The sequence below is a fragment of the Suncus etruscus genome, chromosome 17, assembly GCF_024139225.1.
Source record: "Suncus etruscus isolate mSunEtr1 chromosome 17, mSunEtr1.pri.cur, whole genome shotgun sequence".
NCBI classification, from domain to species: domain Eukaryota; kingdom Metazoa; phylum Chordata; class Mammalia; order Eulipotyphla; family Soricidae; genus Suncus; species Suncus etruscus.
In genome coordinates, this window is record NC_064864.1 from 68,844,157 (window position 1) to 68,866,980 (window position 22,824).

General features: G+C 47.4%; 1 protein-coding gene across 2 annotated transcripts; it reads right to left on the bottom strand.

Annotated features, from left to right (window-relative positions):
* EEF1AKMT2 (EEF1A lysine methyltransferase 2) lies at window positions 1-21,408 on the bottom strand. Of its 2 annotated transcripts, XM_049764528.1 has the most exons (6): window positions 21,299-21,408; window positions 18,903-18,968; window positions 17,757-17,871; window positions 13,556-13,663; window positions 7,449-7,665; window positions 1-772 (listed from the first exon to the last, which is right to left on the bottom strand). In XM_049764528.1, the coding sequence occupies exons 1-6, from the start codon at window positions 21,406-21,408 to the stop codon at window positions 678-680; spliced, it is 711 nt and encodes a 236-aa protein (XP_049620485.1). In that variant the 3' UTR covers window positions 1-677. The 2 variants fall into 2 exon arrangements, with proteins under 2 accessions (XP_049620485.1, XP_049620486.1); XM_049764529.1 differs by lacking the exons at window positions 18,903-18,968; window positions 21,299-21,408 and having other exon boundaries at window positions 3-772; window positions 17,753-17,809.
* Between the last annotated feature and the right edge of the window lie 1,416 nt (window positions 21,409-22,824).

Consider the following 22,824-nt stretch of genomic DNA (forward strand, 5'->3'; position numbering starts at 1 on the left):
GAATTTGCTCACTCGCTGTCAATTCATGAGTGGCTCTAACTCTCCAACAGTTACAGGATGTTTTTGTATTTTTTTTTTTTGGTGGGGGAGCAGGATTGGGCCACACCCAGTGACTCTTTGGGGTTACTTCTGACTATATGCCCAGAAATCACTCCTGGCTTAGGGGACCATATGGGACGTTGGAGATCAAACAGATCCGTCCTGGACAGCTGCATGCAAGGCAAATGCCCTACCACTGGGCTATCACTCCAGCCCCTACAGGATGTTGTTTTAAAAAGAAAATGAAAAACACATTTTTCAGTACAAAAGAAAATTTAAATTATTCAGGTTGATTCTAAAACCTGATCAATTAAATGCATATTATTGTTGTTGTTGTTGTTTTTTGGGTCACACGTGGCAGTGCTCAGGGATTAATTCGGGCTCTGTGCTCAGAGGTCATTCCTGGCGGTGTTTGGGTGACCATATGGGAAGCCGAGGATTGAATCCAGATTAGGCCACATGCAAGGCAAGCACCCTCCCCAGTGTGCTATAGCTTCGGTCCCAATTACTATCATAAGACACATCATCTGGTTCAGATGCTGCCTTCTGAGTACTCACTGGGCAGGTGGCACCTGCCACTAGCTGTAGTAGGTCCCTCGTGATAGAGAATGAAACAGGATGAAGTAGCCCAGTGGGTCTCACACTTTCCGGAAAACCAAGGCTGTGACGCTGTTCCCAGATCTGCCCCCAAAACTGAACCTGGGCGTTGGCAGCTCTTCGAAAAGCTCAAATCCTGCCAGACAAAATGAAAATACTTTCATGAGCTCTGCGGTGAGAGAAATTCGATTAATAATGTACATAGAAAACAAACAAACAAACAGAAAAGGGGCCAGAGACATAGCACAGCAATAGGGCATTTGCCTTGCACTAGGGTGTTTGCCTTGCACGTGGCCAACCGTGGATGGACCCAGGTTCAATTCCCGGCATGGTCCCCCAAGTCTGCCAGGAGCGATTTCTGAGCACAGAGCCAGGAGTAACCTAAAAGCCAAAAGCAAAAAAACTAAACAAAAACAAAAACAAATAATGTACATAGAAACCTTTTGAACCAGAATGATTATAGAGCCTGAGATAGTTCAAAGGGTTTTTGTTTGTTTGTTCATTTGTTTGTTTGGGGGCCACACCCAGTGATGCTCAGGCCGACTCTGGGCTCTGTGCTTAGGAATCACTCCTGGAAGTGCATGGGAACCACATGGGATGCTGGGGACTGAACCTGGGTCAACCTGAGTCGGCTGCATGCATGGCAAGTGCTTTCGTCCCTGTGCTCTCTCTGCAGCCCTGGTATGAAGGCTTAAGTTTGTCTTGCAGGGCCAGAGAGATAGCATGGAGGTAGGGCGTTTGACTCGCATGCAGAAGGTCAGTGGTTTGAATCCCGGCATCCCATTATGTCCCCTGAGCCTGCCAGGAGCGATATCTGAGCATGGAGCGATATCTGAGCATAGAGCCAGGAGTAACCCAAGCACTGCCGGGTGTGACCCAAAAACAAAAAAATTTTTTTTGTCTTGCATGAAGCCATCCCTTGCTAGAATCTAGCACCAAGTGGTCCCCCAAGTACTACGGGGTGTGGCGAAAGCCAAAAGCAAAACACAGATTCATTCAAAACTCTCAATTTCTGAGTCAGAGTTATAGTACAGCAGTAGAGTATTTGCCTTGCAATCGGCCAACCCAGGGCAGACCTGGGTTCGATCTCCAGTATTTCATATGGTCCCCTGTGCCTGCCAGAAGCGATTTCTGAGTGCAGTTAGGAGTAACCCCTGAGCACTGCTTGGTGTGGCCCCAAAACAAACAAACAAACAAACAAAAAACAAAAAAACATACTCGAGATTTCTTTTTTTTGGGGGGGGCCACACCCAGCAGTGCTCAGGGGTTACTCCTGGCTGTCTGCTCAGAAATAACTCCTGGCAGGCATGGGGGACCATATGGGACACTGGGATTCAAACCAACCACCTTTGGTCCTGGATAGGCTGCTTGCAAGGCAAACGCCGCTGTGCTATCTCTCCGGGCCCCATACTCGAGATTTCATGTGATGGTTTTTCAATTCCATCACATTTTTATTTTTATTTATTTTATTTTTTTTTATTTTGGGGGTGGTCTTGAGTCACACATGGCGTTGTTCAGGGGTTAATGCTGGCCCGGTGTTCAGAAATCACTCCTGGCAGGCTCGGGAGACCATATGTGATGCCAGAGATAGATAGAACCTGGGTATGTCCCTGGTCAGCAGTGTGCAAGGCAAACTCCCTGCCACTGTGCTATGGCTCTGGCTCCTCCATCAAGTTTTTTAATGCACACCCCACCCCTGGCCCCTTAGGGCTGGACAAGAAACAGACAAGAAATAAGCTGCAGACTCGCTATCTGGTCAGGCTTGCATTCAAATGCCTAGGAACAAATCTCCCTTATCTCTGGGCTTGTTTTTCTCCTATTTTGGGGAAGCCTATGTTCTTTCCTTAGCTCGTAACTTTTCTTTCTCTCCTCTCACATCTTTCTAACAAAATTCAGCTCAATAAAAATTATCTTAAGGGGGCCGGAGAGATAGCATGGAGGTAAGGCGTTTGCCTCTCATGCAGGAGGTCATCGGTTCGAATCCCAGCGTCCCATATATGGTCCTCCCGTGCCTGCCAGGAGCAATTTCTGAGCCTGGAGCCAGGAATAACCCCTGAGCACTGCCGGGTGTGACCCAAAAACCACAAAAAAAAAAAAAAAAAAAATTATCTTAAGAGGGGCACAGCGGTAGGGCATTTGCCTTGCACGCAACCGATTCAGGATGGACAATGGTTTGAATCTCAGCATCCCCATATGGTCCCCTATGCCTGCCAGGAGCGATTTCTGAGCGCAGAGCCAGGAATAGCTCCTGAATGCTGTCGGGTATCACCCAAAAACAATCTTAAGGGACCAGAGTGATAGTCTTGTGGCTGGCCCACGTTTGATACTCAGCATCCCCCACAAAGTCCCCAAAGGAATGATCCCTGAGTGCAGATCAGGAATAATAAACCCTGCGCATTGCCAGGAATGGTCCCCCAAGCCAACCAAACAAAAATCCATAAAACAGTGCATGTCTGAGTCAGAGTTTAGGGACTACTAAGTGCTAGGTATGTGCTCTATCTAATACTTGAACAGGGTCTTCCTGGGCCCCTCTTTCTATCTTTATCGCAAGATAAAGGAGCCTTTGTTATTTTGAATTCAGTAGTTTAAGTGGGCAAGTCTTTTGGATAATAATTTATTAGCCAATGTGGCAAATGATCCTCATTAAAACAAAGAAAGCAAAAATGTGGATAAGTGGGGCCGGAGAGATAGCACAGCAGTGTTTGCCTTGCAAGCAGCCAATCCAGGACCGAAGGTGGCTGGTTCGAATCCCGTCATCCCATATGGTTGGTCCCCCCTGCCTGCCAGGAGCTTTTTCTGAGCAGATAGCCAGGAGGAACCTCTGAGCACCAACAGGTGTGGCCCAAAACAAAACAAACAAACAAAAAAAACCCCAAAAACGTGGAGAAGTAAGGTTACAAGGGTGAACTATGTGGGGTTTGTTTCAGGGCAGATGAATACTTGTTTCAAGTTAGGAAAGAGAAAAGAAACCTTTAAGAAAAACCCAGTTAGGGGCTGGAGAGATAGCATGGAGGTAAGGCATTTGCCTTTCATGCAGAAGGTCATTGGTTCGAATCCCGGTGTCCTACATAGTCCCCTGAGCCTGCCAGGAGTGATTTCTGAGCGTGGAGCCAGGAGTAGCCCCTGAGTACTGCCAGGTGTGACCCAAAAACCCAAAAAAAAAAAAAAAAAAAAAAAAAAAGACCCAGTTAAAAAAAGAAAAAAGAAAAAAAGAAAGACCCAGGGTTTGTGTCTACAAGCCCTGCAGCAGAGAGGCAGCAGGATATATAATGGTCTGCCAGTCTCAGGCTCCAAAAGCACTTCGGAAAGATGCCAGCGGGAAGGCCTTTCCATGCTACCAGAAGAGTCCGAGACCCGGTTTTAAATTCAAAATTTAAATGTAAATAAATTTAAATTCGGGGCCAGAACAATAGCATTGCGGGTAGGGCATTTACCTTGTACACAGCCAACCAGGTTTCAATACCCAACATTCCATATGGTCCCGCAAGCCTGCCAGGAGTAATTTCTGAGCGCAGAGCCAGGAGAAACCTGAGTGCCACTGGGTGTGGCCCAAAAACCAAAACCAAACCAAACCAAACTGAAACAAAACAAAACAAAACTTTAAATTCATTTAGATTCTGTCCTGGTTTCTGAAGTGGTGCCCATGTTCAAGAATCGCCAGGGTCATTCTCGGCCACGAGGCCTCCCAAGCACAAGCTGCACCAGCCAGAGTGAGACTGTTTCTCGTTACCAAAGACAGATGAGTGGGGTTCCAGGCATGAGTAAACCCCTGAAGTTTCAAAGCAGGAGAGGAACTCGCCCTCCATGGTGGAACCTAGAGTGTTTATTAAAACCATTGAGTTCAGGGGCTAGAGCGATAACACAGTGGGGAGGGCGTTTGCCTTACACTCAGACAACCCAGGTTCAATCCCCAGCATCCCATGTGGTCCCCTGAACCTACCAGGAGTGATTTCTGATCACAGAGGCAGGAGTAACCCCTGGCGTCACTGGGTGTGGTTCTAAACCAACCAAACAAAAGAATCTGTCAGTTCTGAAAGAGAGAAGATGATTGATCCCAGATGCCACATAAAGGAGACACATTTAAGATGGATGAGAATAAAAGTAACAGCATGAAATAAAATCAGAAAATACTAGGGGAATTTGAGAATAAAAGTAATGGCATAGGGGCCGGAGAGATAGCATGGAGGTGAGGTGTTTGCCTTTCATGCAGGAGGTCATCGGTTCGAATCCCGGCGTCCCATATGGTACCCCATGCCTGCCAGGAGCAATTTCTGAGCCTGGAGCCAGGAATGGCCCCTGAGCACCGCCGGGTATGACCCAAAACCCACAAAAAAAAAAAAAAAAAAAAAAAAGTAATGGCATAAAATAAAAGACAGTAAATGCTGCGGAATTCCTGCTTCTGGAGGCGGTGGTGAGGAAACCCCAGAGCAATTTCAGCCTGAACCATCTCACTTGTCCATTCTATGACTTGGACATGATCATGCATAAAAGTATCTCCCCTGCAGCCCACTCCAACCCGGATCCCACCACAAAGCAAACAAACCCTCTCCCGTGATGGCTGTGGGATCTAAATTCATTTCAGGAACTCCTAACAACTGAGGTTCAAGCCTCAGTCATAAATGTCATCTTTTATTTGTTTCTTCATATTCCAGCCTAAAACTGTCTCCCACTCCTCTGAAAATCTCAAACTTGGGGCCAAAGGGGATCTTAATATGTTTTTACAAACAGGAGGCCTGGAAATCCCCTGCAGTTCTTGGAGTGATCAGGAACAGGGACTTGGGAACAGGGCACTGGGAGCAACCCCTAAGCACTCGGGGGGGCGGGGGAGGGGGAGAATATATGGGGTGAGGGGAAAGAAGGGTTAAAAAATATTAAAAGGGGCCGGGCGGTGGCGCTGGAGGTAAGGTGCCTGCCTTGCCTGCGCTAGCCTAGGACGGACCGCAGTTCGATCCCCCGGCGTCCCATATGGTCCCCCAAGAAGCCAGGAGCAACTTCTGAGCGCATAGCCAGGAGTAACCCCTGAGCGTCACAGGGTGTGACCCAAAAACCAAAAAAAAAAAAAAAAAAAAATTAAAAACTAAAACTGAGGGGCCAGAGCCATAGCACTGCGGAAGGGCATTTGCCTTGCATGTGGCTGACCCAAGACAGGCCTGGGTTCTATCCCCGGCTTCCCATATAGTCCCCTAAGCCAGGAACGATTTCTGAACGCATAGCCAGGAGTAACCCCTGAGCATCACTGGGTGTGGCCCAAAATCCAAAAACAAAACAAAACAAAGAAAAAAACTAAATCTGAGGGGCTGGAGTGATAGCTCATGCATAGGGCATCTGACTTGCAAGTGGCCAAACCAGCCTGGGTTTGATCCCCAGTATCTCATCTAGTCTCCCAGCACTGCCAGAAGTGATTCCTGAGCAAAGAGCCCAGGAGTAAGTTCTGAATATTACCAGGTGTGATCCCAAAACAAAACCAAAACAATAAATCTGTAAATGAGTCTAAGTAGGTAAAAAAAAATTTTCAGTATAAGTTCTCAGGATATTTCTCCCCATATGTCTTTCTACTGCATATATTAGCAGGTAAAATATCCCTTAAAGCAGCCAGAGAGACAGTAATAGGGTAAAGCACTTGCACTACACACTGCCAACCTGGTTCAGTCCCCAGTAATGCAGATGGCTCCCCACAAGCCATACCAGGACTGATCCCTGACCACAGAGCCAGGAGTAATATCTGGGTAGGACACCACTACCACAACAACAAAGAAGAGGAAGCCAGAACACTTTGAATTCAGAAGCATGTGTGATTTGATTTTTTTTAAATAGCAGATTATTTATCTGATATAGAAAATTTAATTTGTGAATGTTTGTTTGGGCCACACCTGGAGATGCTCAGGGTTACTCCTGCCTCTGCACTCAAGAATCACTCCAGGCAAACATATGTGATGCTATGGATCGAACCTGGGTCATCTGAATGCAAGGCAAACACCCTATCTGCTGTGCTACTGCTCTAGCCCCAAGAATCCAAGAATTAAATTTTTATAGGCTCATAACTTTTCATACTTCCCTGCCAGAATCTCTGAATTTTTGTTTGTTTTGTTTTGTTTTTTGGGTCACACCCGGCGGTGCTCAGGGGTTTCTCCTGGCTGTCTGCTCAGAAATAGCTCCTGGCAGGCACGGGGGACCATATGGGACACTGGGATTCGAACCAACCACCTTTGGTCCTGGATCGGCTGCTTGCGAGGCAAATGCCGCTGTGCTATCTCTGCGGGTCCCAGAATCTCTGAATTTTTTTTTTTTTTTGAATCTCTGAATTTTTAAAAGGACTCTGAGTCTCTGGGGTTGGAGAGATAGAACAGGAAGGATGTTTGCTTGTACGTGACCAACCCAGTTTCAATACCTGGCATCCCATACGGTCCCTGAGTTCAGCCAGGAATGACCTCTGAGTGCCACCACCACCTGGTGTGGACCTAAAACAAAAGTACTACCAAGGTTATTAACAAAGAAGGCATTTTCTTTTTTTTTTTTTTTTTTTTTTTTTTTGTTTTTGGGCCACACCCGGTGACGCTCAGGGGTTACTCCTGGCTATGCGCTCAGAAGTCGCTCCTGGCTTGGGGGACCATATGGGACGCCGGGGGATCGAACCGCGGTCCGTCTCCTAGGCTAGCGCAGGTAAGGCAGGCACCTTACCTCGAGCGCCACCGCCCGGCCCCAAAGAAGGCATTTTCTACAAATAGGAAAGAAAAACACTAATACTAAAGGGAGTAAATCAACACCTCTAACTGCAGACAAGGATACACTGAAACATCCTGTCTTATATTCACCATTGCTGAATTCAGTCAGCAGCTCTTCCTTGGTCCAATTGCACGAGGTTATCAGGAAAAAACCTCCTGTCTGCAGGGCGCAAGCCAGTGAGCTCAGGTACTGCTTCCGCTTCTCCGAAGCATCATCAGGGCTCAGGCTGACAGCATCAAATGTACCTTTGTCGATGCAAATCTGGAAGCCACGCAGACTTGTAGAGAGATTCAAAAAGTCTTCTACCTATTCAAAAAATTCCAATTCCCAAGGAGAAAGGGCAATTAACAAGCAATCTTGACTGGACTAAGTGATAACATACAAAATGCTAAGAATGAAAAGTGCCTATTCATATTCTTCTTCTTGTTCTTCTTCATTTATTTATTTATTTATTTATTTAGGTTTTTGGGCCACACCCAATAACATTCAGGAGTAACTCTTGGCTAAGCACTCAGAAATCACTCCTGGCTCGAGGGATCATAAGGGACACCAAGGATCGAATCCAGGTCTGTCCTGGGTCCAGGTCTGTCCTGGGTCAGCAGTGTGCAAGGCAAACATCCTACCATTGTGCTATCACTCCAGCCCTGACATTCATATTCTTAATACATGTATTTTGAATTTCTTTCTTTCTTTCTTTCTTTCTTTCTTTCTTTCTTTCTTTCTTTCTTTCTTTCTTTCTTTCTTTCTTTCTTTCTTTCTTTCTTTCTCTCTCTCTCTCTTTCTCTCTTTCTTTCTTTCTTTCTCTTTCTTTCTTTCTTTCTTTCTTTCTTTCTTCCTTCCTTTCTTTCTTCTTTCTTTCTTTCTTTCTTCCTTTCTTCCTTTCTTCCTTTCTTCCTTTCTTCCTTCCTTCCTTCCTTCCTTCCTTCCTTCCTTCCTTCCTTCCTTCCTTCCTTCCTTCCTTCCTTCCTTCCTTTCTTCTTTCTTTCTTTCTTTCTTTCTTTCTTTCTTTCTTTCTTTCTTTCTTTCTTTCTCTTTCTTCCTTTCTTCCTTCCTTTCTTTCTCCTTCCTTCCTTCCTTCCTTCCTTCCTTCCTTCCTTCCTTCCTTCCTTCCTTCCTTCCTTCCTTCCTTCCTTCCTTCCTTCCTTCCTTCCTTCCTTCCTTCCTTCCTTTGTCTTGCATGCAAAAGGATGGTAGTTCGAATCCCAGCATCCTATATGGTCCCCCGAGCCTGCCAGGAGCGATTTCTGAGCCTAGAACCAGGGGTGGCCTCTGAGTGCTGCCGGGTGTGACCCAAAACCAAAAAAAAAAAAAAAGTAATTCCTGAGTGCAGAGCCAGGAGTAAGCCCTGAGCATCACCGAGTATGATCCAAAAACCCAAAAGCAAAACCAGAAAAAGAAAAGGGATTTCTATATGAACTCAGTACTTCACAGGGCAAGTAATGGATATAATGAATTGTATAAAACTTAAGAAATTAGGGGCAAAAATTAAAAAAAAAGAAAGAAAGAAATTAGGGGCGTGTGATAGCGCAGTGGTAGGGCGTTTGTCTTGTATGTGGATGACCCAGGACAGACCTGGGTTCGATCCCCAGCATCCCATATGATCCCTCAAGCCAGGAGCAATTTCTGAGCGCCCCACCCCTAAAAAAGCAAAATAAAACAAACAAAAAAAAATGTCTCAAGCCACAATGTTTCAACTAGTAACATAATACACTTTATATTCTGAAAGTGATTCATCAATATGTTTGACAATCTGGTACATTACAAGCTTTTGAAAGAGTGGCCTACATGACCTACATCCACTTCCAAAACATGTATAATGATTTGGGCCCCAAATATAGCTCCTTTGGACATGTGTGGCACTACAGGCTTAGTCCCCATCACAAAAAGGGAAAAGAAATAAGTAAAAACAATGGCGGAAAGAGAAGCCAGAGCAATAGCACAGTGCACTGTAGGGCATTTCTCTCGCATATAGCCATGCTGGGACAAACCTAGGTTCAATCTCTGGTATCCCATGTGGTCCCCTGAGCCTGCCAGGAGTGATTTCTTGTTTTTTTTTTGTTTTTTTTTTTTTTTGGTTTTTGGGCCACACCCGGTAATGCTCAGGGGTTACTCCTGGCTTGGGGGACCATATGGGACACCGGGGGATCGAACCTCGGTCCGTCCAAGGCTAGCGCAGGCAAGGCAGGCACCTTACCTTTAGCGCCACCACCCGGCCCCAATTTCTTTTTTTTTTAAACTTTATTTTTTTAACTTTATTCATTCATTTATTATTTATATTTATTTTTGGGCTACACCCAGCAGTGCACAGGGGTTACTCCTGGTTCTGCACTCAAAAATCACTCTTGGCAGGCTGGAGGACCATATAGAATGCAGGGAATCAAACTAGGTCCCTCCCAGGTAGGCCGCATGCAAGGCAAATGCCCTACCACTGTGCTATCACTCTGGCCCCACAGAAGTGATTTCTGAGTATAGAGCCAAGAGTAACCCCTGAGCACCACTAGGTGTGGCCCAAAACCCAATAAATAAACAAATAAATGAATAATAAAAAAGAATGGTAAGGGGCCCGGATGGATAGCACAGCGGTGTTTGCCTTGCAAGCAGCCGATCCAGGACCAAAGGTGTTTGGTTCAAATCCCGGTGTCCCATATGGTCCCCCGTGCCTGCCAGGAGCTATTTCTGAGCAGACAGCCAGGAGTAACCCCTGAGCACCGCTGGGTGTGGTCCAAAAAAACCAAAACAAACAAAAAAAAAGAATGGTGAGGAGCTGGAGAGATACCACATGGCTGACCCAGGTTCAACCCTAGCACTCCATAGGGTCCTAAAGTCTACCAGGAGGGATTTTTTTGTTTTATTTTTTGTTTGTTTGTTTTTGTTTTGGGGACATACCTGGTGGTGCTTAGGGGTTACCCCTTGCTCTGTGCTCAGAAATCACTTCTGGCAGGCTCAAGAGACCATATGGGATGCTGGATATCAAACCCAGGTCAGCCGAATGCAAAGCAAAATACCCTACCCACTGTGCTATCTCTCTGGCCTCCAGAAGTGATTTCAACTACACAGCCAGGAGTAACCCCTGGGGGCCAACAAATGTGGTGCCAAAATCAAACCAAAAAAAAAAATTTGGCCTCTGGAACACGAATACAGCAGGTAGAGAGTTTGCCTTGTTTGTAGCCAAGTCCTGGCCTCCCACATTGTCTCCCTGAGCCCAACAGAAGTGATCTCTGAGCTCAGAGCCAAAACTAAGAAACAGGGCCAGAGCAGTGGCACAAGGGGTAAAGCGTCTGCCTTGCCTGCGCCAGCCTAGGACGGACCACGGTTCGATCCCCCAGTGTCCCATATGGTCCCCCAAGCCAGGAGCGATTTCTGAGTTCATAGCCAGGAGTAACCCCTAAGCGTCACTGGGTGTGGCCCAAAAACCAAAAAAAAAAAAAAAAAAAACCCAAATAATTTTATTTTACTTTTATTTTTGGGCCACACTCAGTGGCACTCAGGGGTTACTCCTGCTCTGACTTAGAAATCACTACTAGGGCCTGGAGAGATAGCACAGCGGCGTTTGCCTTGCAAGCAGCCGATCCAGGACCAAAGGTGGTTGGTTCGAATCCCGGTGTCCCATAGGGTCCCCCGTGCCTGCCAGGAGCTATTTCTGAGCAGACAGCCAGGAGTAACCCCTGAGCACCGCCGGGTGTGGCCCAAAAACCAAAAGAAAAAAAAAAAGAAATCACTACTAGCAGGTTTATGGGACATAAGGGATATCAAGGACCAAACCCAGGTGGGCTGCATGCAAGACAAATGCCCTACCTGCTGTGCTATCGCTCTGGATCAGAAACAAATAGCTTTTTTTTTAATCTTTATTTATTTAATTTTGGTTTTTGGGCCACACCCGCTGACGCTCAGGGGTTGATCCTGGCTATGTGCTCAGAAATCGCTCTTGGCTTGGGGGACCATATGGGACACAGGGGATCGAACCAAGGTCATCCTGGGTCAGCCATGTGCAAGGCAAATGTACTACCACTGTGCTATCGCTCTGGCCACCCCCAAAATAATATTTTTTGGTTTTTTTTTCTTTTGGTTTTTGGTTTTTGGGCCACACCCAGTGATGCTCAGGGGTTACTCCTGGCTATGCACTCAGAAGTCGCTCCTGGCTTGGGGGACCATATGGGACGCCGGGGAATCGAACATCGGTCCGTCCTAGGCTAGAGCTGGCAAGGCAGACACCTTACCTCTAGCGCCACCATGCCAACCCCAAAAATAATTTTAATAGTAATAATACTTGGGCAATGAGCTTAATTCCATAAAGAAGGCCAGAGTGGCCGTGTTTCAAGGGCCAAGTGACTGCTTTGCTGCTGAAAGAGGCAGAAGAGGCAGGAAATAAAGAGCTTCGTTAGGTGGAAGTCAGGGTCACATCCAGGGCCTCTCCCTTTCCAGGCAGGTGTGCTGGCCTGGTACAGGGTCAAGAATGAGAATGAGGCTAGCATAGTCCTGCAGGCTGTATAAGACAAGGGGCTTGATCTAGACAGGAAGGAAGAACCAGAAACACTGAGAACCCTTCTGATTTCTAACCCTCTCTGAACCAGATATGAGGTTTCAAAGGAGAGAGGCCTAGGCTGGATGAAGTGGGGGCCCTGGGGCCCCAGCAGAGAAGCTGGAAATAATCTGTGAGTTTTGTGTGAGATGATGGAGCAAGCTGCTGGCCCAATGGAAGTTCTTTTTTTTTTAAACAAAATTTTTTGTTGTTCGTTTGTTTTTGTTTTTCGGGCTACACCCGTTTGATGCTCAGAAATTGCCCCTGGCTTGGGGGGACCATATAGAATGCCAGGGGGATAGAACCGTCATCCTTCCTTGGCTAGCGCTTGCAAGGCAGACACCTGACCTCTAGCACCACCTCGCTGGCCCCCCCCCTTTTTTTGTGGGGGGCACACCCGTTGATGCTCAGAGGTTACTCCTGGCTATGTGCTCAGAAATTGCTCCTGGCTTGGGGGGACCATATAGAATGCCAGGGGATCAAACCGTGGTACGTTCTAGGCTAGGGCGCACAAGGCAGATGTTTTACCCCTTGTGTCAACTTCTCTGGCCCCCCAATGGAAGTTCTAGAGCAGAGAGGCCTCAGTTTGACACAGGACCCAGGAGGCCTGGATCCACTTACAGGAGATGAAATAAAGCAGCTTCCGGACATGAAACTAATTTAAACACTAGGACAGGGACCAGAGCCATGCTACAATGGCAGGGTGAACTCAAATCTACTTAACTTAAATCTAGCTAAGCTCCAAGAGACTGGAGCAACAGCACAGTGGTAGGGCGTTTGCCTTACATGCAGCCAACCTGGGACAGACCAGAGTTCGTTCCCGGCATCCCATATGGTCCCCCGAGCCTGCCAGGAGCAATTTCTGAACACAGAGAGAGAAATGACTCCTGAGTGCTGACAGGTGTGGCCCAAAAACCAAACCAAACCAAGACAAACAAAAATACGCACTTCCAAATAAAAAACTCAGAAGTCACCATCTGAAATTTATAGTTCAAAAGATGTCAGAGCAAATCAGCATTTTGTTTGTTTGTTTTTTGGGCCACACCCAGTGATGCTCAGAGGTTACTCTTGGCTATGCACTCAGAAATCGCTCCTGGCTAGGGGGACCATCTGGAACATGGGTGGGGGGGATCAAACCACAGTCCATCCTAGGTCAGTGGCATGCAAGACAAACGCTTCTCGCTGCAACACCACTCCAGCCCCAAAATCAATATATTTTATTTTTTGTTTGTTTGTTTTTGTTGTTATTTTTGGGCAACACCCGGTACTCAGGGATCACTCCTGGCTAAGCGCTCAGAAATTGGTCCTGAGTTGGAGGACCATATGGAATGCCCGGGAGGTCCATCCTGGGTTAGCCATGTACAAGGCAAATGCTCTACCACTATGCTATCACTCCGGCCCCCATATCAATATAATTTAATTTGGGGGGGGTTTGGGTTACACCCTACAGTGCTCAGGGGTTACTCCTGGCTCTATGCTCAGAAATCACTCCTGGCAGGCTTGGGGGGGGGGGCCATATGGGATGCCAGGATTTGAACCACTATCCTTCTGCATGCAAAGCAAATGCCTTACCTCCATGCTATCTCTTTGGCCCCAAATCAACATATTTTAAAGACATATTTAAACATTACAATTTTTTGTTATAAATAAAAACAAGTGATTGGAATAGTTACTTACCTTCAACATAATGTTAGATAAGCCTGCTTTCTCTATGATACTTCCAGAAAGCTGTATGGCTGCAGATGAGTAATCGATTCCAGTAATGTTTGAAAAACCCAATTTTGCCTAGAGACAAAAAAAATAAATTTATGATTCAGTTTTTTAAAATGTTTTAATATAGTCTTTTGCCTATGTAATAAAAGACTGGGATCATTTTATTTATTTATTTATTTGAATGGATCAGTGACATAGACCATTCAATAATCAGTGATATTTTAGTTTTATTGTAGAATATAAGTGGAAACTTAAGGTTGAAATGTATGTAATTTACGACGACGATTCATTTGCTTTTATAATATTTTATTTCTCCTTCAAGAAGAAAATTGATTTTCTTGTGGCAGATGAGAATATACGCCGACTATTTCTGCCCCAAAGCAGAAAAATGTATTAACATTTGATTTAGATGTGCTCTAATTCACACATAAACGGAATGAATTTTACTTAACACTATTAGGTTGCATATTTGAGAAATAATAAACCAGAACTCACAGTCATATTATGCCATGTTATGCAACCATCCCTAAAATTTCCTAACAGTACCTAAGTATGAAAGGAAAAGTAATAAAGCCTCGAGACATAGACAATCCGGAGGAAAAGTTATCTTTATCGACTGTCGGTAGATTTCCTACCCACAATATTTAAAAGCACAAACCCCAAGTCAGAAAGATAGTCCGGGGGCCCGGAGAGATAGCACAGCGGCGTTTGCCTTGCAAGCAGCCGATCCAGGACCAAAGGTGGTTGGTTTGAATCCCAGTGTCCCATATGGTCCCCCAGGCCTGTCAGGAGCTATTTCTGAGCAGACAGCCAGGAGTAACCCCTGAGCAATGCCGGGTGTGGCCCAAAATCTAAAAAAAAAAAAAAAAAAAAAAGAAAGAAAGAAAGATAGTCCAGGACTTGAGGCATTTGCCTTGCCCGCAACTGACTCCAGTTCGATATCTGGCACCATGTAGAATCCAGTGAGTATAGCCAAGAGTGAAACCCCCCCCCCCCCAGTTAGTCCTGAGCAGAGCTGGGTATTTCCAAAAATAAGAAGGAAAAAAATCAGTCATAGAGTTGAAAAAGCATATGAAAACTTTTATACACATGCTCAGCATCTTTAGCACAGGAAAATGAGAATCAAACTATGTATAAGATAACACTGCATTCCAAGGAGATCGGCCAAAATGATCAATTGACAAGGCCAGGTGATAAGGATGTGAAGCAACTGACGTTCTCAGGCTGCCAAGACAAGTATGAGCTAGCAGAAAAAACAGCTGGGCACCACTGTACAGAGAGCCCAAAGGTCCTTTCAAAGCAGAAAGAATCAATCAACTGCAGTATTTCCAAAATGTAAACAAAACGAAATGCCCAGAGAACCAAGATGTCTAATCCAGAACGAATATCTAATCCAGGCTAACAGAGAAACCTGATCCCAAAGAATAAAGTGCAGACGAATAATGACCACATCAGCTGTATGTCAGTCAAAAACAGATAAAGCCCACTGTGAGGAACATAGGGTCAATATTCACATATAAAACTCATGAGGCTCAACTGATGTCTCAAACCTTATGAAAATTAGCCCCAAATATAAAGATATCAAACCTTTTCATAAAATTATAAAATCTTGGCCGGAGAGATAGCATGAAGGTAAGGTGTTTGCCTCTCATGCAGAAGGTTGGTGGTTCAAATCCCAGCATCCCACATGGTCCCCTGAGCCTTCCAGGAGCGATTTCTGAGCATAGAGCCAGGAGTAAACCCTGAGTGTTGCTGGGTGTGACTCAAAAACAAACAAAAAAAAAAAAACAAAAAAAAAAAAGGATAAAATCTTTAGGCTGAGAGGTTCTTGCCACGCACATGCCCTACCTGGGTTCTGCCAGGAAATCCCTGAGCACAGAGCCAGGAGTGAGCCCAGGGCACAGCCAGGTGTGACCCCAAAAACCAAATATATGAATATATAAAACCTTTAGAGAAAAGCTTTATAAGAAACAGGTCTGAGAGAAATTACTTAATTCTGGGCATCCCATATGATCCCCTGGTCCCTTCCAGGAGTGATTTGAGTGCAAAGCCAGGAGCAACAACCTCAGAGTATTGGTGTGGCCCAAAAAGCAAAAAAAAAAAAAAGTAACAAAATAGGGACACCAGAGGGGGGTTAAAAAAAAAGTAACAAAATAGGGGCCGGAGAGATAGCACAGAGGTAGGGCATTTGCCTTGAAAATGGTGGTTCGAATCCCTACATCCCATATGGTCCCCTTGCCAGCCAGAAGCGATTTCTGAGCAGAGAGTAAAGAGTAACCCGAGTGCTGCTGGGTGTGACCCAAAAACAAAACAAAACCAAAAAAAAGGGGCCGGGCAGTGGCGCTGGAGGTAAGGTGCCTGCCTTGCCTGCGCTAGCCTAGGACGGACCGAGGTTAGATCCCCCGGCGTCCCATATGGTCCCCCAAGAAGCCAGGAGCAACTTCTGAGCGCATAGCCAGAAGTAACCCCTGAGCGTCACAGGGTGTGGCCCAAAAACAAAAAACAAAAACAAAACAAACAAAAAAAAATCACTCCTGGCTTGAGGGATGATATGGGACACGGGGGATCAAACCGAGGTCTGTCCTAAGTCAGCCTCATTCAAGGGAAACGCCTAGCACTGCACTATCACTCCGACCCCAATAAAACAAAATTCTAAACAGAACATCTGCAGAGTCAGAAGGATAGCACAGTGCATAGGGGCTTGTCTTGCACACAGCCAACCTGGGTTCAATCCCCAGCATCCCCTATGGTTCCGAGTCTAAAAGGAGGGCTCCCATGAGACAGAGTCAGTCAGCTCTGAGCATCATCAGATATATTTACTCCCCCTCAAATTTCTTTTGTTTGGTTTTGAGCCACACCAGGCAGTGCTCAGTGATTACTCCTGGGTCTGTGCTTAGAAATCACTCCTGGCAATGCTCACGGTACCGTATGGGATGTTGGAGAGTGAACCTGGGTCGACCACTTGGAAGGCAAATGCTTTACCCACTGTGCTGTAGCTCTGGCCCCTCAATTTTATTTAAACATAAAATCACAATGAAGGGAGCCAGAGCAATAGCACAGCAGTAGGGAGTTTGCCTTGGATGTGGCTGATCTGAAATGGACCAGGGTTCGATTCCTGGCATCCCATATGGTCCCGTGAACCTGCCAGGAGCGATTTCTGAGTAGATAGCTATGAGTAACCCCTGAGCGCTGCTGGGTGTGGACCCCCTCCCCCCCAAAAAAAAACAAAAACCCAAAACACTGTGAATTTAAAATTTGTTTGTTGCACCAGAGAAATAGCATGGAGATAGGGCATTTGCCTTGCATGCAGAAGGATGGTGGTTCAAATCCCGGCATCCCATATGGTCCCCTGAGCCTGCCAGGAGCCATTTCTTTTCTTTTTTATTTTTTTTTTTTTTTTGGTTTTTGGGCCACACCCGTTTGATGCTCAGGGGTTACTCCTGGCTATGCGCTCAGAAGTCGCTCCTGGCTTGGGGGGACCATATGGGATGCTGGGGGATCGAACCGAGGTCCGTCCTAGGCTAGTGCTTGCAAGGCAGACTCTACCTTACCTCTAGCGCCACCTTCCCGGCCCCCAGGAGCCATTTCTTAGCATAGAGCCAGGAGTGGATCCTGAGCGCTGAAGGGTGTGACTCCCCAAAAAATAAACAAACAAACAAATAAATAAATAAAACAAAAATTTGTTTGTTTGGGAGCCATACCTAGCAGTATTCAGGGGTTATTTCTGTTTCTGTGCTCAGATTTACTCCTGGCAGGCTTGGGTGACCATATGGGACGCCAGGGATCAAACCAGGGTTGATCCTGGGCATCCCATATGATGTCAGACAAGTGCCCTCCCCACTGTGCCCACTCTGGCCCACTAGAATATTCTAGATTTAAATTGTTGGTGTCGTCAATGGCAAGACTATTTTTTTTTTTTTTTTTTTTTTTTGGTTTTTGGGTCACACCCGGCGGTGCTCAGGGGTTACTCCTGGCTGTCTGCTCAGAAATAGCTCCTGGCAGGCACGGGGGACCATATGGGACACCGGGATTCGAACCAACAACCTTTGGTCCTGGATCGGCTGCTTGCAAGGCAAACACCGCTGTGCTATCTCTCCGGGCCCGGCAAGACTATTTTTAAACATTTGCAATTTGGGTCTAACACTAGAATCCTAAAAGTACTAACCAGTTCAACCAGAAGAGCACCATTTCCGGTTCCAATATCAAGTACAGCAGCATCCAATGGAATCTTGTTCCTCTGCAACCACCGTATTAGTCGAGTCATACTCTCCTCTCCGAACCTATCAGAGTGAAATCAGCTTATCAAACAACATAGAACCACAGAGCCAAGGTACAACCATATTCCATACAAGCAGCTTTTGTTTTGTTTTGTTTTGTTTTTGGGTCATACCCAGCAACACTCAGGGGTTACTCCTGGTTCTATGCTCACAAATCGCCCCTGGCAGGCCCAGGGGACCATATGGGATGCTGGGATTCAAATCACTGTCCTTCTGCATGAAAGGCAAACGCCTTACCTCCATGCTATCTCTCCAGCCCCACAAGCAGCTTTTCAAGATTCTTGATTATCTTTCATGAAAGAAGATTCAGAAGGAGAGTCCAGCTCATAAGACACTTGCCTTACACACAGCCAACCCAAGATCAACAAGTTCATTCCCCAGCATCCTAAATACAGAGCCAGAAATAAACTCTGAGCACTCCTAGATGTCGTGTGCGCGCGCGCGCGTGTGTGTGTGTGTGTGTGTGTGTGTGTGTGTGTGTGTGTGTGTTAACTCTTAGCACTCCTAGATGTTGTGTGTGTGTGTCAGGATGGAGCAGACCCAGTTATATATATATGATTTATATGATTCCACAGAAATAAGCTCAAGACATTCCTACATAGAGAGAGAGAGAGAGAGAGAGAGAGAGAGAGAGAGAGAGAGAGAGAGAGAGAGAGAGAGAGAGAGAGAGAGAGAGAGAGAGAGAGAGAGAAGAAAGAGGAGAGGAGAGGAGAGGAGAGAGAATATAGTGTTCAGGATGCAGATGCAGCAGACCCAGTTATATCCAACACCCTATATGATTTATATTATTCCCCTAACTGACCTGTGAGTTCCACAAGGTGTGGACTCAAAACCAAAACATAAAATAAAATAGGGACCACATATAAAATAAAATAAGGCTACATATGGCCTCCTGAGCCATGAACACTGAGCCAGAAGCAAGCCTTGGGCACAGTTGCACTTAGTCTCCACCTCTCCATATAAAGTTAAATCAAAGAGAAAAAAAGCCCACATGCACTCTTGGTGTGTGGCTCCGAGGTTCTTGTCTGACTCACCAGATTTCTCCGCTGTCTCCATATTCTCGGAAAGTCTGAAGCTCTCTCTCGTACACAACATCCCAGCTATGGAAACGTTCCAAAGTAAAGCACAGTTTGGGATTAGACTGCACCAGGAATGACATGTGACCTTGCTAATGCAGCAGAGATCCTCAAGAAGGATGGGGGTTGGGGTTGGATTTTGTGTATGCATGTGTGTGTGGGGGGGGGGGTAAAACCATACCAGGAGGTGCTCAGAGCTTACACCTGGCTCTGAGCTCAGGTATCACTCCTGGCAGTCTCAGAGAACCATATAGGGAATTGAACCTCCATGGGGTAAGTGCCAGGCAAACACACTACCAACTGTATGATAGCTCCAGTGCCATAAAAGATGTTTAAAATATACAGGGGCCAGAGCAATAGTATGTACGGTGGGGAGGGTGCTTGCTCTACACTTAGCCAATGTGGGTTTGATCTTCAGCATCCCTTTAGGGTTCCCTGACCAGGAGGGATTCCTTAGTGCAGAGTAACATCTGAGCATCAACAGGGTGTGACTCAAAAAGAAAAGTAAGGGGCCGGAGAGATAGCATAGAGGTAAGGCGTTTGCCTTGCATGCAGAAGGTCGGTGGTTCGAATCCCAGCATCCCACATGGTCCCCCAAGCCTGCCAGGAGGGATTTCTGAGCATAGAGCCAGGAGTGACCGTGAGCGCTGGCAGGGTTGACCCAAAAACCAAAAAAAGAAAACCAGATGTTTGAAACTTTGAGCATTGGAGCTGAAGTAAATAGTATAGGAGGTACCATGTTTGCCTTGGAACCCCCCTATTCTCCCCAAAGATATACAGGAGTAAGCTTTGAGCACTGTAGGCTGTGGCAAAACAAAACAAAACAAAAAACTGACAAAATGAGAGTTCTAGAGTTCTAGAAAGTGCAGTGAGCTTTCTCTCTGTGGTCCAAAAATGAACTTCAGGGGCTGGAGCGATAGCACAGAGACAGGGCATTCGACCTGCACTCATCCAACCCCAAAGGACCTCGGTTTGATTCCAAGCATCCCATATGGAGCCGTGAGGCTGCCAAGAGCGATTTCTGAGCACAGAGCCAGGAGTCTAGGGACGCCGGATGTGGCCCAAAAAGTTCAAACAAAATAAAAAACCAACAACAACAATAATAATAAAAAACCAAACACCAAAAATGAACTTCACAGGTAAGCAGAGCGGAGCTTATCCAGGTTATATATGGGAACATGCTGGGAACAGCGGTGGAGGGAAAACAGCACTGGGAGAGAGTGGGAATGCCCCTCATTCACTGTCACTATGTGCCTTAAACATTTCTGTGAAACAATTGTAATTCACTTTGATCACAATAAAAATTAGAGAAAAAAAAAGAATACTGTTCTAGATATGCATGATTTCTGTAGTTGATTCACTGAGTCCAACATATTTTACTATTTCTTTTCTAGTTTTCTATGTGCATTATATCAGAAAAAATAAATACTGTGGAGAAAAAGAAAAAACAACGCTCGAGCTCAAAATAGCCAAAGCTGAGCACTTGCCCAGGATACCCTCAACTCCCAAACGCAGCCCCAAATCCAACCTCGGTGTGTCGCTGTCACAGCAGCAGCAGCAGCAGCACTCTCCAGGAGCAAAACCCAGAGCCACGTTTCCCAGCTGCGGGGAGTGGCGATGCTGGAAGTCCACCGTGGGGCTGTACCTTGGGGTGCAAACGACTGACCCCCGACTGACCCCTCCAGCACCTCCAAGTCACAGCTGGACCCCCACACCCCCGACCACCCCTCCTTCTCTAGACTTCAGTTTGGGGACACACCTCCAAGTGACAGCTGGACCCACGCATCTCTGACCACCCCTCCTTCTCTAGACTTCACTGTTTGGACACACCCCCCGAAATGAGACCCCCGTGTCACCCATACTCCTACTCCAGGCACCCTCTTATCCACCCGCGCCCCCTCCGCCTCTTGCGATTCCAATACCCACGACCCTGCCCCTAGAGGAGGGACCCCCGGGATGCACCCCTAAAATGATTTTTACCCCTAAGATTGTTTTGTTTTTGTTTTTGGGGTCACACCTGGCAGCGCTCAGTTAGGGGCTCCTCCTGGCTCTACACTCAGACGTCGCTCCTGGCAGGCTCACTGGGGGGCCATATGGGATGCTGGGGTTCGAACCACTGATCTGCATGCGAGGCAAACGCCCCACCTCCGTGCTCTCTGTCCGGTCCCACCTAAGATTGGTCGGATCATCCGGCTCCGGGTCCCCCAGACGCGTCTCTAACCCCCTGGGACGAAGCTTAAGACCCCTTAGGTCGGATGGCCCAGGCCAGGCCGACCCTACCCCAGGCCCGGGCCCGCCGCTCCGGCCCAGCACAGCCGGCGCCGCCCGCGTGACCCTGGCCCAGCCGGACTCACTGCTCGCGGGTGCCCAGCGCCGACGGAGCAAAGCCGTCCGCCCCGGGGCTGCCGCGTCCGGGCCGCGCCGCGCCCCCCGAGTCCCGGCGGCCGTCGGGCAGGGCAGCCATGCCGCTCCGAGCCGCTCCGGGCCGCCGAGGAACAGCCGAGTCGAAGGCGACAGAGCGGCCTCGCGGCGGGCGCGTCTAGGCAGCGGGAGGCCTCCTTCTCGACTGTCCCCAGCCCTGGCCCGGCTCGGGCCTCCGGGCCGCCGAGGAACGGCCGAGTCGAGCGCGAGAGAGCGGCCTCGCGGCGGGCGCGTCTAGGCAGCGGGAGGCCTCCTTCTCGACTGTCCCCAGCCCTGCACCGGCCGGGGCCTCCGTCCGTTCTTGCCCGCACAGCTCAGCCTCCTTCCTGGGCTGGGATCGCGGGTCCCTTAGCTCCTCTGCCCTGATCCGTCGAAGCCAGCGGTACTCGGCTGTCACCCCTCTATCTGGGTACCTTTCCAGGCATGGCATTTCTGGAAAGAGGCTGGCGATGGGGAGGCCACGCTAAATTCTCCTTGGGAATGAATGCGTCTCTGCTCAGAGACTCAAAGCATGCCTCTCTGCATGTCATGGCAGAGGGGAGTGAAGGTGGACAGTCAGTTGTGTGCTTTGGCTTACATATGGCGCTGGGATTGTGCCTTTGAAATCACTGGAGGTGGCTCCGTAGCGCGTTGCACTTCTAAAATCACCATATGGGACCGGAGAGATAGCACAGAGGGTAGGGAGGGCATTTTTGCCTGGCTTGCTTCAGACCGTGGTTCCATCTCTGGTACCCCAGATGGTCCCCTGAGCACAGAGTTCTGAGCACCACCTATGTGAGGGCTGATCTTGGGGGATCCACACCCGACGGCGCTCAGGAGTTGCTCAAGGGACCATATGGGATGCCAGGAATCGAACCCGGACCCATCCCAAGTCAGCCTCCTGCAAGGCAAACGCTGTGCTATCGCTCCAGCCCCGGAAAATTATTTATAAGGGGCAAAGGGGATGAGTCAAGAGGCAGTACATAGGGGCTGGAGAGATAGCACGGAGTAAGGCTATTGCCTTACATGCAGAAGGACATTGCTTCGAATCCCTGCATCCCATATCGTCCCCCGAGCCTGCCAGGAGCGATTTCTGAGTGTAGAGCCAGGAGGAACCCCTGAGTGCTGCTGGGTGTGACCCAAGGGAAAAAAAAAAAAAGAGGCAGTACATAAACTTTCCGTGCAATAACACTGACTTTGATCCCAAGAGCTTCGGGGTCCCCAAAGCACACTGGGTGTGGCCCCATAATTAGTCTTTATTTATGGATAGTGCAGGTGCGAAGACATTTACTTGAATCCTTTGCTGCCAAGCCCAACTGGGAGTGACCCTAAACACCCAGCCAAGAGCATTGTTGCTTATATAACAGTAAGGAAAGAAATGAGGATTGTAGGTCTGCCCCTCAAGTCCCTCTGGATTTGAGGGTTGTGAGGAAAGAGATTGCAGAGAGACTAAATGCCTGGAAGCTCTTTCCTGAGCACC